This window comes from Atta cephalotes, assembly GCF_000143395.1.
Source record: "Atta cephalotes unplaced genomic scaffold scaffold00077, whole genome shotgun sequence".
In the NCBI taxonomy this organism is placed as follows: domain Eukaryota; kingdom Metazoa; phylum Arthropoda; class Insecta; order Hymenoptera; family Formicidae; genus Atta; species Atta cephalotes.
In genome coordinates, this window is record NW_012130141.1 from 666,660 (window position 1) to 684,460 (window position 17,801).

Sequence of the window (17,801 nt, forward strand, 5' to 3'; positions counted from 1 at the left end):
TATTATTATAATATATATATATATATATATATATATATATATATATATATATCATTTATAATAATAGATTGACCATTATTATAAAATATAATAATGATATATAATTGCAAATTAATATAATAATTAATATATTATTATAAATAATTAAATAATTATACCTGTTCCAATATAGAGTATATCGTAAGCTTTACCATCCAAAGCCTTTACTTGAGGATCTACCGCAACTTTGGTAAATCTATAACTATAAATATTAAAATTCCATGTATTAATGGCATATTATGTTACAAAGTCATTAATACTATTAAAAATAACTTTCGATTGAAAATTTAATAAAGTTCAAAGTAAAATTTATGTAAAAAGAATTCTCATATTTTTGCACATGCGTAATATGTATAATAATGCATGTATATCTTTGTGTATTTGATATTAAAAAATATACAATAACATTAAAAATTGAGAAGCTATAATAAATAATTAAATTAATATTTTTAAGGAATATCTACTTAAAATTGACAAAAAGATTCGTAGTTTAAATATATTGCACTAAAAACGTGCTTAGGTATAGAGATATAATATACATAAGACAATGAATGTATTATATTAAAACTATATTAATAAAAATATATCGAAAATATTAATCGATCGAGTTACTTACTTAAAACTGGTTTTAGTTATCACAGGTAATGAAAAATAAGATTGCACTGCGTCATCCATGAGAGGATGTGCCTTGACGAAATTAACAGTAATGTCCGGAAGTGTTCTGGAGTCGTTAACACAGGCACCGGGTCTGGGCTCAGGTACCTTTTCCTGAAGTACTCGCAGCCAGTTGCTGTTTATAGTTTCTTGTTCTTTAAAAGCACCTTGGAAGACCTCGAGAATGTTGTCCATAGAGAATGCACAAATAGCTGAGCCGCCAATGGAGTTCACTGGGGTCGTGAAAACTCCATACACTAAACGCGCGGACTTCCCCGCATATCGACCATCCGTAACATCGCTCGTTGACTCTAAATAAGATAAAAAATTATTCAAAATTATTTCGAAATCATTTTTGTCTTATAGATAGTAAATATAGGCGCCATCCTAAACATTTTCCTATGGAAAAAATATTTCATTACTTGCATAGAATGATAAGAAAAAAATGGATCATATAAAAAATATATAAAATATGCATTATAACAAAATAATTTACAAAATTTAGTTCAAAAAGTAAGAGTTATTTTTTTAGACAAACCATTTTTTAATCATCCAATTAAAATTTTAAATGATAATATTATTTACAATTTACTGGCTTTAAATTCATAATTCAAAAAATTATTCAAGTATTTAACATCGATTTTATACATCGATATTTAATTTCGTGTTATTCATTTTAATTTTTGCGTTCTATGTCGTATTTAAATTAAATATCTTGGAAATTAAAAGTAATTAAATAATTAAAAGATTAAAATTTTAATGTTTTCAATTTCAATAACAATTTTGTCTTTTATCAATTTTTTTCACATTTTTGATACTTCATGCTTCGATATTAATAAACATGTCTCATCATTAGTCTTAGTTCCGCGATTAGATACAAAGTTCAAACAATCAGAGAAACAGCCAGTGATTTCGCGACACCTCTCAGACATCTGGAGACGCGCCAATTTCGTGAATCCAACATAGGGATTTCAATTCGATATGCGGCGACAATATTCTACAAGAATAGAGTGCTTCTCTTGTTTGTTCTCCATTCCTGGTTTCTAAACGCGATAGTGCACCGCTATTGTACTTCACACTCGAGATTAGTCTATTTCACTGTACGATAGATAGCTAGAGTGACTTATTCGATTTCATTGTAGATGTAGGAATGGACGAGAAATAAAGAAATTGATAAATGTGACAAAAAATATCATATAAATATAAAAAAACATTTAAAAATATTAAATATACGAACGTTCTTATAATGCTATTAAAAACAGACATTTATATTTTTATTATTATAAAGGAAAATGATTCCCTATGTTTTAATGATAATAATGAATCTCTCTAATATTTACATTTGCAAACAATGTTATAATTTCTTTTCTTATGTAAAAATTTTGCGTAATTAAATGTTAGAATGCAATTATTACTTTAACACAATATTATTCTTATTATATTAATGGGATATATGTATAATGTGCAATAGAAATGTGTAATATTTGTATTTGTAAGCAACGTTGTTTGCTTTTTTCCATTCACGCAAATACAAATATTAGAAATATTACATATAACATGTATGCTCAAGAAAGCATATAATTGCATGCATTTTTAAGTTTGGAGAAGCTTACAAATACCTGAATTACATAATGGTTTCGTATTTGACAAAATGAGAAAAAAGTGAAATTTCGAGATACATCGAAATTAAAATATATTTTAAAACAATATTTTAAATAGAAGTTATAATAGTTTTTCAGAAAAGAAATGTGATAAATTTTTATATAATATGTTTTTGTAAGAAGTCATCAATATTTTTATAAATAGAGGAAATGATAATATTTTTTAATGTAATTTTATTCTCTTTCTCCTAATATTTTGCATGTAAAAGCAACATTATTTTGCATATTAAGGGATAAAGTCATAAAAAAAATCAATAGTTTGTGAGATATTTCATATTTTATTCTGAGATATTTCGATATAAAAATAATGTAAATATTTTTTAAAATTATTCTATTTTTTATGTACTATTTTAATTATTACTATGCGTAAGATAATAATATATATATATATATATATATATATATATATATATGTATATATAAATTTATCTAAAAAAGTACATATAATTACATTTTTAAAAAAGTATACAATTTGCATGTGATATAGTATATATTGTAAATTAGACTATGTATTAAATAAATTGCATAAAATATTAACTTTTATAGGATGGAAAGCCATAAATAATGACGCTAAAACAGTGTTATATTTTGAGGCAAATAATATAATAAATTATAAATAAATCTTATTAAGAAAAAATAGTAAAATTAAAAAATAGATCCTGCCTCTAAAGATTAAATTCAACTACACTCTTTCTACGGATCTCTTTAAGAGAGCAACTTTTAAAGTGTTTAAAATTGCATTTTCTTTCTTACAGTATTTCGTAGAATGGAAAAGTATATCGGGCGGAAATCGCAGAAAACTTAAAAAGTAGAGGAACAGTATATGCACTAAGTGGGAACTAACACGGTGCAGAATCGAAGAGGCTCTTTTACGAGGACCTTTTAGAAGCGTGCGAGAGCCCTCGTTTGAAACTACTCGAGCGTAGTCACGATCGAAGCCGCGAAAGGACCGCGCATATGCATACTCACGTATTTCGTTGAAATAGAAGGGGTATTCTCCTGGTACCGAACAGTTGAGCCTCGCTTTCAGGAAACTCGTCCATCTGTCGCTAAATGCGTGTGGCCCGCCTTTATCGTGCTGACAGACTCTCCCAACTCGTGAGTAGACTGACTATATAATGTGAATCAAACTTGTGAAGCGATCGATCAATATTTTACATTTTTCAATATTTCTATATTTTTATAAACGGATGTGTTATTTTCTAGATATTATATAAGAGATCTTTTTTATTCAAAACATCCAACACAAGACTTATAGTACGAATTTGTTTAATCTTGACGAGTTAAAAATAAAAAGACGTGTGTATGTACGAGACATAATTCAATTCATTCGTTCCTTTATAAATCTCTAAATTTTAATAATTTTTTCTTAAAAATAATCAAAAGTAAATTCAAAATAATTAACAAAATTTATTCAGGATTAAGAAATATCGAATAAAAAATCCTCACCTTTCCGCAATTCATGTATTCTACGGCTGTTTCACGATAGAAGAAGAATACATAATCTTGATATGCGAATGTGCTGACAAAATTTGGACCTGAAATAATGAAATTGTACCGAGTTCCATTATAATCGAATTTATTCTATAGAATATGATATTTTACAACATTTTTTTACTTTATTTAATTTTTTTACTTTGATATTTAATGATTAACAAAAATAAAATTGTTTTGTTTGTTAGCGATAAGATCAGGCTAAATATTACAGGTAATAACTTATTTCTTATAAATATATAAATTTACATAATTTATATGATAATGTATACATTTACATAATTTATAATATAATTTCTTATAATTATATATTATAATTTGTATTATAAATTCATATTTCAATAAATTTATCTGATATTTACATAAAATGATGCTTTAAAATCAAATTGTTGGTTTGATAATTTGAATCGTTACTGTGTGATAGAAATTTTTTCTTGTTTCTTTCTCTTATTTAAAGATGATATCGTAATTATCTTTAAAATTAACCATCCTTCTTGTATTATTGTACTCGTGTCTTTATTAAAATGTCAGATGAAAGAAGCAAATCTCAAAAATTATATAATTATCAAAGAAATGAAATGAAGATATTTTATCTCTGTTTTGATATAAGTTGCATCTACTTTCCAATCTCAAATTTATTTAGCAAATTTTACAGAAGTTGTATAAAAAATCTGTGTAAATAAATACGCGCATATTGAAATTAATTAAATGCTAAATATTTTTCTAATCTAGAATAAATCTATTTATCTAATTAGAATCGAATATTATAGATATATATAATATTGTTTGCGCAAATCGAATAAACTTATAAAATTGCGAGGTACTATCGCGGACGCCACATGAATTTCTCATTGTAATTTCTAGGAGCTTACCATTCAACTGATTGAGATCCGAGCGTTCGGTGCGAATTTTGTCTCTGTGAATCAGCGGCTCTCCGCCAGAGAAGTCAGCCACCGTCGCGGCGTATAACTGTCCCTCTGAAACATGCATAAACGTTTCCGTCAGTCAGTCGCACCTTCCACATTTGCAAGCTAAACGAGCGCCATCAGGTCGATGGTTATACAGCGGCTCTCAGGGTTAATTCATCCTTCTACTAACGCGTCTCTCGGAAATTGCCCGTTGAATTTATATCGGTGGTACTATCCGTAAGATTCACATGTGTGCACGCACTGGCATGACATTCTATGGCATGACCGAACTTTCGCTTCCCGCTATCAAAATCCTCGAAGGATCGACGCGCGACGGGAAGCCTTGGAATCCCTAAACGATGCTATATCTTGAATCTACGCAGGTGATTATATAAGCTTAATTTCGTCAGTCACTCCCACATTCATGACTTTTCTATATTAATTTCGACACAAATGCCTATGTTAGCTACACGCGAATTATTAAAAAAAAAATAAGTTAACAATTTACAAATTTCGTCTTCGACCGATAAATTGTCTAATTTTAGTTAATACAACATCGATTTGTTCTCTTCTTCAATATACTCTTTTTTTCGTTATTCTTCAATAGAAAATAGCAATGTAAGACCTGGTAGTTCCAGAGCTTAAAGAGTTGAGCCTTAGAATTGCATTGTAAGACTTGCATTGACAAAGGCGAACAGTATTTTGAAATGGAAAATTAAATGAAGAATTATTTTCTTTCTTTTCGTAATAAGTTTTTGATGAAAACATTTCACGATTTATGTATATATATATATATTCTTACTCTATTATTATATGTAAAATTCATGATGGTCATCTCTAAATTGTTTTATTAATTTCGCACATAAAATAAATATTAATTTTTTAATTAGATAAATGACAAAGACACGGAAACAGAATAAATAAGTAAATTAAAAAGTTGAAAATAATTAATGAAAGATGCTCAACGAAAACAATGCACTTAATAAAAATGGATCCAAAAAGGTATATAATATAATAATTATAAGGAATGATTAAAAAATATCATCATGCGACATAAATTCAATAGAAATAATTATCTTGCATGAGCGTAACATGTAAGATTAAAGTAATGTATGAAAGATTGACGTGTGTAAGTCACATTAAAAATTATATACTCCACATATATTTTTTCTATAAAGTAGATTACTTCAATAATTGCTATAATATAATAAAATAAAGAAGTAAAAATAGCATATGTTAATAGCTAATATTAATAGCATATGGTATTTACGAAGATTAAGTATAATGTATTGTAACATATTTTATTTCGTGAGTTCATTCAGTTTGTAATTAATCAATTTTTATGCTATTTAGAAATAAAAAGAAAGGAAAAAACCAGGAAAGGAAGTTACGTGATTAACAATTGTGATGAAAAAATTTGATACATTTAAGTATAATTTCTATTCTTTCTTTCATTTGATCACATAAATGAAGAAAGAACCTGTCATTATCTACATTTATTTATTTTATTTGTATATAATTGGTTTATATTGCACTGAGTACTTTCTTGGTATTTGCTTCTCCATTGAAATTTGACTATTATAACATTCACAACTCAAAGAGAAAATAATAGATGTGATATCGTGCGAACAAAGTAGGTTCCGTAAGGGAATTTAAACACAAAAGGTTGGTATAGAGGGAAGAAGGTAGATGATATTAATGTTAAAACGAGAGAAGAATATACATACATTTTAGGACATATATAATCCCCAAAGAGTACAAGAGAAACCCTAGTTCTATTAATATTACATTAGTACAAAAGACGGTTCCATCTTAAAATATTTGTCAAATAAAGGTGAAAGAGAAATTGCGTAATTTTAATATAATTTTTTAGCATTTAAAAACCTTATTCTAATTTTAGTAATGTTTTTCATCTATAATACAAAATAATTTCTTTTTAAAAATTAGGTTAAACACAACTAAATTTTAATATTATTCTAGTATTTAAAGACAAAATAATGATCTATAAATTAAAAAGTTCATAAAAATAGAAGAGGAATCAGGAAATTATTAATAATCTGATAAAGATATTATTCGTATAATTTGTTCATCATAATTGAAATCTGAGACGATAATTTTCAGAAGCACTATATATGTATATCATAATTGCTTAAATTTAACAGAAAGTGCAAATATAAAATAGAATGGATTTAAAATATCGTTAAAATTATATTTTATTAAAGATATATATGGATGTTTTCATTAGCATTATTACAGAATCAGCCAGAATAAATGCAATACATACATACAATAAAAATAATAAATATATTGAACTATAAATTGTAAAAAATAAAATTAATATGTAATAAGTAATTATTATTTATATAAATCATCCTACTTAATAAATTAGGATAATTTACTAACAATAAGTAAATTCACAAATATTGCATTCGAATCATTGCATTACAATACAAATTATTTACTGGTGTACTATAGTTAATGTTAAAATAAATATGACATCTTGTGTGAAAAAATAAATATGACATCTTGTGTGAAAAAATAATTGTGAAAATACAAATGAAAATGTTGGTAGATAGTAAAATTTAAAATAATTAATAAGAATTAATAAGAATAATTAATAAGTATTACTTTTTACATTACTTTTTACATCTCTAAATTACCTTCTCATTAAATCTCTAAATTACCTTCTCATTAAATCTCTAAATTACGCAAAAAAAAACACGATTCAAGAATGAGGATGCACATATATGTAAACATAAGTAAAGAATTAATTTTTACACATACTTGTATTCTTATATTAGCATAAACGAGAAGATCAAGAACTCTAGAACTGACATTCGCATGCAATTTTGAAGTGGTGTTGTAAAACCAATTCCGTGTTGAGGAGCTTATTTTCTACGGATATAGAACGGCTTGGAATAACTTTGCATAGTTTTCAAACACATTTCTTTCCTTCTAAAGTATGGATTTAACTCTCTCTTATTCTCGCTGTCATTCTCAAAATCATAAATTTCTTCTTGCTGTTCTATGGAAGGAACTTTGAGACATGATGTTTACGGTCTCGCCAAACTTAGGCAGCTCAGCCTCGAGAGTATATCTTGTAAAACAACAAGAACAGTAAAAGCAATAGATTTAATGCAAAAAATGTTTCGAATTGAATAATATCAGTAAAATTTTAACAGAAATCGAACAAAACTTTCTACAATCTGATGACAGATCAAAGCGATATTTAAATGTTTACGCAACGATAAATCTGCTCGATTTCTGCCGTCAATCTCTCTCTGTCATAATATTGTATGTACTCGGTAGATCTACTCGATTTCTATCACCGATATGCTTTCATGTTGTGTCTGCATGCTTGCTAGCAACGTAATGCGGATGCAATTCATGTCAATCTGTTGTATACTGATACCAAACTACTAGCATACTATTATCGTATTACCTAGATATACCATAGATGATAAATAAATATAAGTATATAGAAATTAATCTGCTAATCCAAACTCTATGCATTTACTAATATCCAATCAATATAAAATTATTTAGTAGTATCTCCACTAATATTATCTTATATTTTAGTAATGCAAACTAACAATGAGTTTGATTGTATTAGTGCGCACTAGTGCATATTAAAGCAATACAAGAGTAAAAATGAAAATATTTCAAATTATAAAATACATGTTATATCAAACAATATGTAAGTTATATAAAGTGTATTGGAGGTTTTCGCGGTTTAACTCGTATCTTTATTTATATTAAACATACATATATCTTTGTGACAATTACGTATATGACAGCATTAATGTGTATCAGTACACTGAGTGCATCTAATCAAATTCGCTATAAATTACGCAATATTTCATCTTGTGATGATAAGATAAAAGTGTAGCATATATGCTTATCACATATGTATGATACAAAGATTCAGTTTTTAGTAATTGAATTAGATTACAAAAAATATAATAATATTTCAGCAAAAGAGGAAAGTCCCTTATTATTAGATAGACGCCTAATATGAAATAGCAGTGTTTCTGCTAATAAACTAATAAACTAATAAACGATATCTATTGATTCCACTATGAATTTATTGCTCTTGGATTGAAAACTATTTAGAAAATTCATTATTAGATCATGCTTGTAGTCATTGTAAAACAAAATTTTAGAATTTGGATGTTTTCAAGTTTTATTGAGATGAGCATTTAAATCTTGTTTATTATTTAATAAATAAATATTTGGCAATAAATTCTTCATGTAATAATAGAGTAAGGTCATAATAGAAAAATACGGGATATGTTGAATTGTTTAATTATACAAGTTAAATTTGATAATCGTAAAACCATAAGGCGTGGAAATCATAATATGAAATACCCAGGATATTCCTAATATGTAAATAACCTTGCTCCTATTATAGTGAAAAATAAAAATAAATTGCTAAAGTATAAATATTATTGTATAATAATAAAGAAGACAATCGGAATGAACGTCGAGTACCTATATGTGCGATGTTTGATTCCAATTACTTGAAAACGAGTTCTGAGTATAATCTATCGTATCGTTCACGTTGGCTGTGTTTGTTTGTATTTTAGAAACATTAAATAAAGTTTTTTACAATAATTGCAATACTAATATATTTTACGTTTTACTATCGATTTCTCAGGGCATCTTATATTAGGAGCATAATTTTTTATGATTTGCTCACTTTTTACATTTCTTTAATTAAAAAAAAAATGGAATTTGAATTAAATTTTATGTAACGTTATCTTAAAGTTTATTAAATTCCCTTCAAAATGACCTATTATTTTTTAAAATTCTGCCTAACATTTATTCAAAATGAATTCGATATAATAGCGGTCTTCCCTCTATATCTTTATTCTATAAAGTAATTAAGTTTCTATCTTGAAACTTTTATTTTCAAATACACAATATGCGCGTGTATGGAAATAAATTCTTCAATTTTGTTAGAGAATTTTTATTCAAAGAAAAGCTCGTCATCTTGAAAATAATCTTGTACGCGAACAATTTTTCTCAGCGTCGCGCGCAATCGGTCGCAAAACCCTGGAAAAATCCATGGATTTTGATCGCTATATGTGTGTTTGCACAGAGTACATAATACGCCGGTATACACAACGGGTATCCACAGTGCAACTGCATTTCCTTCCGTGTTCTCGTAAAGGAGATCCTCGAAGGATTCGCCGCCGCGGTTCCTCGCGGGGCTCCCATATTTCACGTTCAAAAAGCACGATGGGATTTGAGGCCGGCCAACGTATGCGCGCGATAAGTGTATATAGCGGCCGGATAGTCATATATAACGGGGGCGAGGCAGACGTTAGACTTAGGGGGATGAACGTGCCCGTTGCAGGCTACAAATCTACGGTGAGCCTGTGGCAACGCCGAAGCTCACGAATATCGTGTGCCACGCGCGTAATACCTGCGGGAAAGAGGCTTGGCTACATACGCGCGAGCAACCCCGCGCTCAGCATCCCTCCGCTCCGCTCACATCTCAGCGACACGTAACGTGCCGAGATCTGGGGCTGCCTGCGTACGCGCTATACTTAGGGATGATTTAATGCACCGTTGCGTCGCCGACGCATTACGCTGGCTGCTGTCGTTTCTGCGAAAACTTAATGAAAGTTTCGGCAGATAGCTACGGGTCGCTGTTGAAAGCGGAATTCAGAATAAAGCCGCTAACAAAGCATAATACATTGTAACACGGGAATAAAGAGGATTTCGAACACTAAGCGGTTTTGAGTAACGATATCTTTTGTGAATTTTGATTGAAGAATTGCCATTTTTCGAATAAAGTTATGCTATATAAGGTATTCAGCAAAAAACCGAATTCAGAATTTATATGATAGTAGATAGTATATATCATATACTGAAGAGAGTAAAAAAGCTTAGTAAACATTGGTCGGAAGCTCAACCGTTTCTGAGATATAAACAGTTTTCTATGGTATCATAACTGACTATTGGCTTCTACGTGTCGTATGCGACGTGAAGATTTACCTCAGTGTTTATAAACCGCGTTTCTGAATGTATTGATTCAATTTACATATATATTTCATAGTGAAAAATATAGCGGAATGAAGAAAAATGAATTAAATATATTAAGTAGATAATATTATCTGTAATTATATGTATAATAATATAAATGGTATGAACGTATACTGATTGTGGCTACCAGAAAACATTCACTCTGATCTGACTTTACAAAAATAAATGTTGAGGGTTTCGCTATGTAGGAATAAAGCTCCTGAAAGGATTTTGTAAGATGACGAAATTCCTCAACGCGCAAGAAAGAACGGTATCTTGCTCGAAGTGGAAGCAATATAAGCACGTACAGTGTCAGTACAAAGAGGCTATTGGTAAAGCTAAGAGACGAAATTTTCAGAGAAGATCTTCGAAACGGCAAGACTCTGTCAGATCACCTCAAAATCAACGAATACGATGATAGAACGCATTCTGTATTTCCCGCGAGAGAATGTATATATCTTCTAAGAAGAAAGCCATGAATCATTTTACGAATCGTATTTTAGATCCTAAAACAAGTAAACCAAATTCGTGAAAATTGTCGAAAAATGCAGAAAAAAGTGTTCGCATGTTTAAATTAAAGTAGTGCACATAAATGATTTGCAAAAGACATTAAAAAAATATCTGCGATATTGATTATTTTTCTAGTACAAAAATATATCAATCAATTGTGGAATAAATTTATCAAACTAGTGAGAATGTAAATTAAAGGATATAAATTGAGAAATTAAAAAGTTTCATAATATTATAAAAATTAATGTATATAGTTAAAATAATATAAAGAAGCATCTGTTTTAAAATGTTTTTCTGTTCACAAAATTCCAAGCAATGAATTTTCAACTTGTTTAAACTTTAATCTATTGAAAACGTTCCGCAATTCATCTACATGTTGTAGATAATGAAAAGAAAACAAGCTATACACTTCTGTTTTCGCAAACTATTCCACTTCTTAAATTCAACGAGGTAGCCGTTTACATTTTTAAAAATTTCAGTATAAAAATCTGGAAGCCTATGTACACACTTACCAAAATAAAATGATACAAGATATACGAATATTTATAATTAACATAATTTATAATTCACAAAAATTTACATTATTGTTTTACTTATGTATGTACCTTATTATAATACAAATAAGATCTAAAATAATAGATATTAAATAAATTATATAGTATGCGTACACGCTTTTACGCTTTAATTATTTATATCGCTCCATTATATTTTACTTCCGTTATATTGTCCTTCTCTCTATTTGTACCTCATTAATACACAATGTAATTAAATATGGAAAGCGATCCATATTTAGGAATAAAAAAATACAAGTTTAAATGTTACAAAATAATTGTGTAATTAATAATTAAATACTACTAAAGCTAATAAAGCAAGAATGGCTAATTAATGTAATAATTGTAACTTTTATTCTTTGTATCTTATATTGCAATCGGATTTTTAAGAACAAAGTCACTATATAACAAAGTTGCTGAGAGTATATAGAAAGATATAAAGATATGAGAAAAATTAAAGAACAAAAGTATGAACTTTTGATAAACTTTTAATAAACTTATATATAACAGAAATGTGACAATCGATTTATTTTATAATTATATCAAATTGCAAGATCATATTAATTATAAAAATATCGTCAAATATTTGACGTTTTTTACGTTAATGCTTTTTAACAGATTTGAGATAAAAAAAAGATTTTTTTATCAAATAGAAGATACTTCTTGTAATCAAAAATAAAAAATAACATGAATATATTATTTTTCTTATTATTGTATTTTATTAATAATACTATCTTTTATTAATTTTTTTATTAATAATACTATTTTTCAATACTATATAATTTATCTTAAAGAATGATTTTTATTTAGAATTTTTAAATAAGTACATAAAAGGATATATGAAAAATTGAGGATATTGATCGCATATTTTCAATTTCTTTTTGTAATCTCAATTATTTTATTAAAAATTAAATGTATCAAAGATAATATCTTCTATCAATTTAAAATGTGCCCAATGACATGCTATTTACACATAGAAATTTCAAACATGTTTGTAAAACGACTTCATTGAAGCAAGGTATCGTTTGCTTTGCCAGAGTATTGATTTACCGTTGCACTTTGGCGAACATACGACGCGCGCACGTGCCTCGTAATCAGCAAATTATAACGTTCAACGTATGAACTGCACGTTATACATCATATAAGTAAAAAGTTTCTCGAGCAAATAGATAGAATTATTTTTATCAAATTACATATCAAATTTATATTTTCTCACAGCACTATATTAATATTATAATATTAATATAATGTTGTTATTTGCAATCTACGTTATTGTTATTTGTAAGTTGAATGTATTTTTGTATTATCATATGAGCACAATTATATTATATATAATTGTGCTCATATGATAATACAAAAATATACATAACTAAATACCTGTGCTTTATTCTTAACAGAAAAATTAATTGACATATAATAAATAACGTGTATGTTATATTTATATATTTATACAGTATAAATGATATATAACAAAAATAATAAAATAATAAAATACTATGTGACGTAGCGTAAAACATTTCTCGCTACTGTTTGTTATTTAACATTGTTTAGGATAATAAAATTGAAGAGAATAGGTGCAATAGTAATTGTAATAGAATTCGCATTAATCTGATAGATATAAAACATCTTGAATAATTTTAGAATCATTAATTCATTTCTTTAATGATTCTTTAACACGTGTGAAGTCCATTCATCTTTAACCCTTAACTAGGGCAGTGAGAACATACTGCGTAACTAGAGCATACGGTTTTCATGAACCGATCTCCCTTCTCATGCTAAAGATAGCAAATATATTAAAAGTAAGTTCACAGGATAAAGAGTTTCTGAAGAAACTCTTTAAGAGAAACAAATATTTCAAACAAGCAAACGGTTAAATCCATTGAATAAAAAACACAGTTATAGTGCTTTAGCTTCAAGATTCTCTTTGAAAAAGAGGGATTGTGCGGGTTCGTATCACTGGTTAAAGAGTAATTATTTGAAAAATAAAATAACTTTTTCTTCAGAGAATTTTCAAAGAAGAACTCAATTAAGAAAAAATTACTCTCTTCAGTACAAAATAAGATTGAATTATAATAATAAGAGAGAAAATATGTAAAGAAAGATCTGAATAAACTCTGTAAATTAGATATGGAAATTAAATATGAAAAAAACATGTATGAAATCGTACTCTTTTTTATCACGCAGATGATAAAAAAGGAATAATTTTTACGAATCATCTGTCATAATTGTTCCCGCAAATTTATCAAATTTGTTGCACGGGACACAATCCTGCGTGTATCTCAATCGCTTCTGTGCGGAATACACAAGGACTCGTGATATTCGCGTTGAACTTCTCGTTCTCACAAGCTACTTCACTCGTTGTAGAGCGGTCGAATCTCTCAAGTGGCACTTACTGTCGTCAAAGCCACGTGTCGCCCGTCAAATCTGGTGTGTAGTGCACAGCATATGTTTCAAAATGTAATAAAAATGTCCTCGATAAATATTTTCCACAGGCGGAAACGATTTTCGGAGCTGCATAGAGTGGCACGGACTTCACGTAAAAATATTTCGATAACACTGCTATCACAATGATCGCACCGACGTTTTCGTCTGCGAGAAAATCTATTCTTTGGGATATTACTTAAATTCATCCAAGAATAAAATAAATATTTTGAAAAAATATAAATTTCTGTATATCAAAGTTAAAACTTCATTTTTCGGAGTTCGTTCAATATTTAAAGAAAATAGAATTTATTAAAATTAAGATTTGAAAAAATATGATTTTGATCAATTCGTGATTTCTCATCAATTCAATTGATCTCGTATAATTTGATCTCGTATACAATGGTTTACAATTAAGTACATTATTCGAATTGCTGTAAAAGAAGAAACTTACCGGCAAAAACCGCTGTGCTATTGTGTCGCGGATCGTAAGGACAGAGTCCTAAACCATCCATGTCGCTCTGTTTCACGTACGCTCCATCCTGAAATACAAATAAGAAGTTTTGAATTATAATATTTTTGCATATCATATATAATACCTAAATTTTTAACAATTTTTTAAACCAATTTTTTTCAAAAAGTTCAAACATAATTTGAGATCGTCAAGATAAATGAATCACTGTAGACATGAAGAGTATCACAACTGCAAAAAAAAAAATGGAATTTAATGTCACGCTATTTCCCGGAAACATGAGACGCGAGGAACAGCTCGAAACTTCCTATCAGGAAATTGATTTTTCTTATGCAACATAGCTTCTTATGGAAATATTCATTCGCATTTATTCATCTGTAAATGTGCATTATATGCTTCTAATGTGTATATAAGTAGGCAGTGGGTAAATATAGTATCAATATGTTAATGTAATAACTATTCCAATCATAATTACTGCGCGCGTATTTTTTTAACTTATACATTAACAGATAATCGAAATATTACAATGTAATTTATCTCGTTGTATCAGCCAGACTTTTGACCGTTCGATGAAATGACAATCGATATGATAATAAAATAATTATATTCAATCAATTACGAGCGTGACCTATATGTTTCATCGAACAATGGCCATGCAATGATTACGATTCGTTGACAATTTTAATATTTTTTTCCCTTCTACTGGTATTTTTTAATTGTTACATTACGTGTGAGCTACGTAATGAAAAATTTAATTTCGATCAAATATAAACTCGCAACAGTCAATTTATAAATGTACTTGTTAATTTCAATATTTGTTTAAAGAAACGAATATTTAACAATAAAATTAACTATATATAACAAACTAATCAGATTTGTTATACAATAACAGTCACCCCTTAATTACTCACAGGACCGGAATTGACACTCTCTTCATTTATTATTACCGCAAGTGTAATATGTTGTTTAATATTATTTTCATACGTGTTCAATATTGATTTTAATGTATATGACGAACTTTGTTCACAGAGTGAAAATATCGATATCGTGATTTACCACGAATATAATAATATTTCTCTCTTTGATTGATGTATCAATTTATGTTTACCATATTCGTCGTACGCAATATATTTTGGATATCATCTTTCTGCTATGACAAATGTCGAAGCATTACGACGATGCGTCGTCCTTATTCAATCCTGCAAATAAATCCTAGTTACATAACGATTCGGGAACTACGATTGTTTCCGATCTGGAGGTAGAGTAATAGTGATGGAATAATAGAATTATTAACGTCGCCGATACAAAAAAGCCCGAAATCTCGTATTCGTCGTTCGTACTTGTCTCGCTGTACTGGCACTGTGATTGAGTTTGCTCGCGACCTACAGGTTTTACGAACGGTTCGTATTTAGAGCGAAATTTGTAGTACGATAAACTGACTCAATAGAAGATTGGAAAGCGAGTAGGACATGCCAGGGATCTACGCGTTGGTTGTTTGGCTTCTTTTATTTTGTTTGCTGTCTAATTTTTTCTTTTATAGAGTATGGAACAGAGATAAACATCGCATATGTTTAATCATCGGAAAAGTCTAAAATCATAAACTTTTCAGAAATAATTCTCAAAAACAATTTTTTATTAACATTTTGATAATTTTAAATTAATGATTGAAAAAATTTATTAATTTTAAGTTTATCTGATAAAAAAAGTCACGATATATTTTATGTACGACTACTATATGTAAATTGTTATTATATAATAAAACAATTTCAAAATAGATTTAACACTGAAAGATAATCAAAAAAATTTATAAGCATATAATTTATTTAATCTCGTTTTTAAATAGTAATCAATTTCTTATCTAATAATTTTTTGCAGATTTAATAAATTCTGCTAAATTAATAAAAATCATTAATAGATTCTAACAAATAATTTTATATCTTAAGTAATGATATTGTATTATTACCTAAATAAAGCATTGTTCGTGATCGATTAAAATCTATCGTCGAAGATAAATCAAGAAAGAGAAGAGCTAGTTATATAAATTTGCAGAAAAATTATTTGGAAGATTATGTATGTTACTTATCTTTGAAGTAATTTTCTATTCTCCCCATGAAATTAGAACAGAAATATTTCTAATATATCGTATTTGCTAAACTACATCAGAATCGTTTTTCGTAAAAAGATATATAATATTAGATTGAAAATTTTGCAATTGTTCGATAAAGGGCAGGTTCTGCATACGTTTCGCCTGAATGAATGCCTGTCATTGAACTGTAATGACATCGTTTCGAGTCGTTGTTCATTGTACTGTATTCGCCGTATTCGCCGTATTCGCAAACGCGTACAGACATTGAAAAAAAAATATCAGTAAATCCGCTTGGTGCAGCGTAAGACAATTAAAAAAGTTGCAAGCGAGACCACTGCGGCCGGCCACAATAATATACCGAATACGCGAACAGTGTCGCAACTCGTGCATGTATGCAACAATGCATGTAAAGAAATTGAAACGTGGCAGGGCTATTCGACACAAACGGCTATTCGATGCACTACAGCCCGCAGTTGGGTATTCCGAGACGCTGGTTGAATCTCACGTACTTTCTAGGATCCTTTATATTTCTTTCGTTCGTTTCTTCTCGAATCCTTTCTTCTTTCTAGTCTCCTTCTTTTTCTTTCCGTTCTCCTTGCTTGCCACGTATCCTCGTTTCATCTATTCTCATCTACTGGCAAACCGTATCGTAACAAGGCCAAGAGAGAGATAAACAGAGCGCAATAACGACTATTTTCAATCCATATACTTTTTCTAGTTTATTTAATATCATTTAAAATTAATTTCTGCAATAGATTGGTTTCTTTATAATTCCATCAATATATACAATAAAAAATTAATTTAGACGATATTGTATTTATTCATATACCATTAAAACTTGACAATTTATTTATCAAATGTCTTCTCTATTAGACAAATAATTATTTGCAAATAGATAAAAAAGCAATAAACTAAGTTCCTACATCATAATCTTGCGTATATGTGTGTGCGTGTGTGTGTGTGTGTGTGTGTGTA

At 28.5% G+C, this 17,801-nt stretch overlaps 1 protein-coding gene across 1 annotated transcript in view; it reads right to left on the reverse strand.

Moving 5' to 3' along the window:
- LOC105624428 (semaphorin-1A-like) overlaps positions 1-17,801 on the reverse strand; it is a gene marked incomplete at its 5' end in the record, with an annotated part of 111,902 nt that overhangs the window by 3,913 nt on the left and 90,188 nt on the right. The window contains 6 exons of the mRNA XM_012205794.1: positions 159-241; positions 656-1,004; positions 3,324-3,465; positions 3,804-3,892; positions 4,721-4,825; positions 14,723-14,810. Of these exons, the coding sequence (XP_012061184.1) occupies positions 159-241; positions 656-1,004; positions 3,324-3,465; positions 3,804-3,892; positions 4,721-4,825; positions 14,723-14,810 (856 nt within the window). The remainder of the gene's footprint in view (positions 1-158; positions 242-655; positions 1,005-3,323; positions 3,466-3,803; positions 3,893-4,720; positions 4,826-14,722; positions 14,811-17,801) is intronic.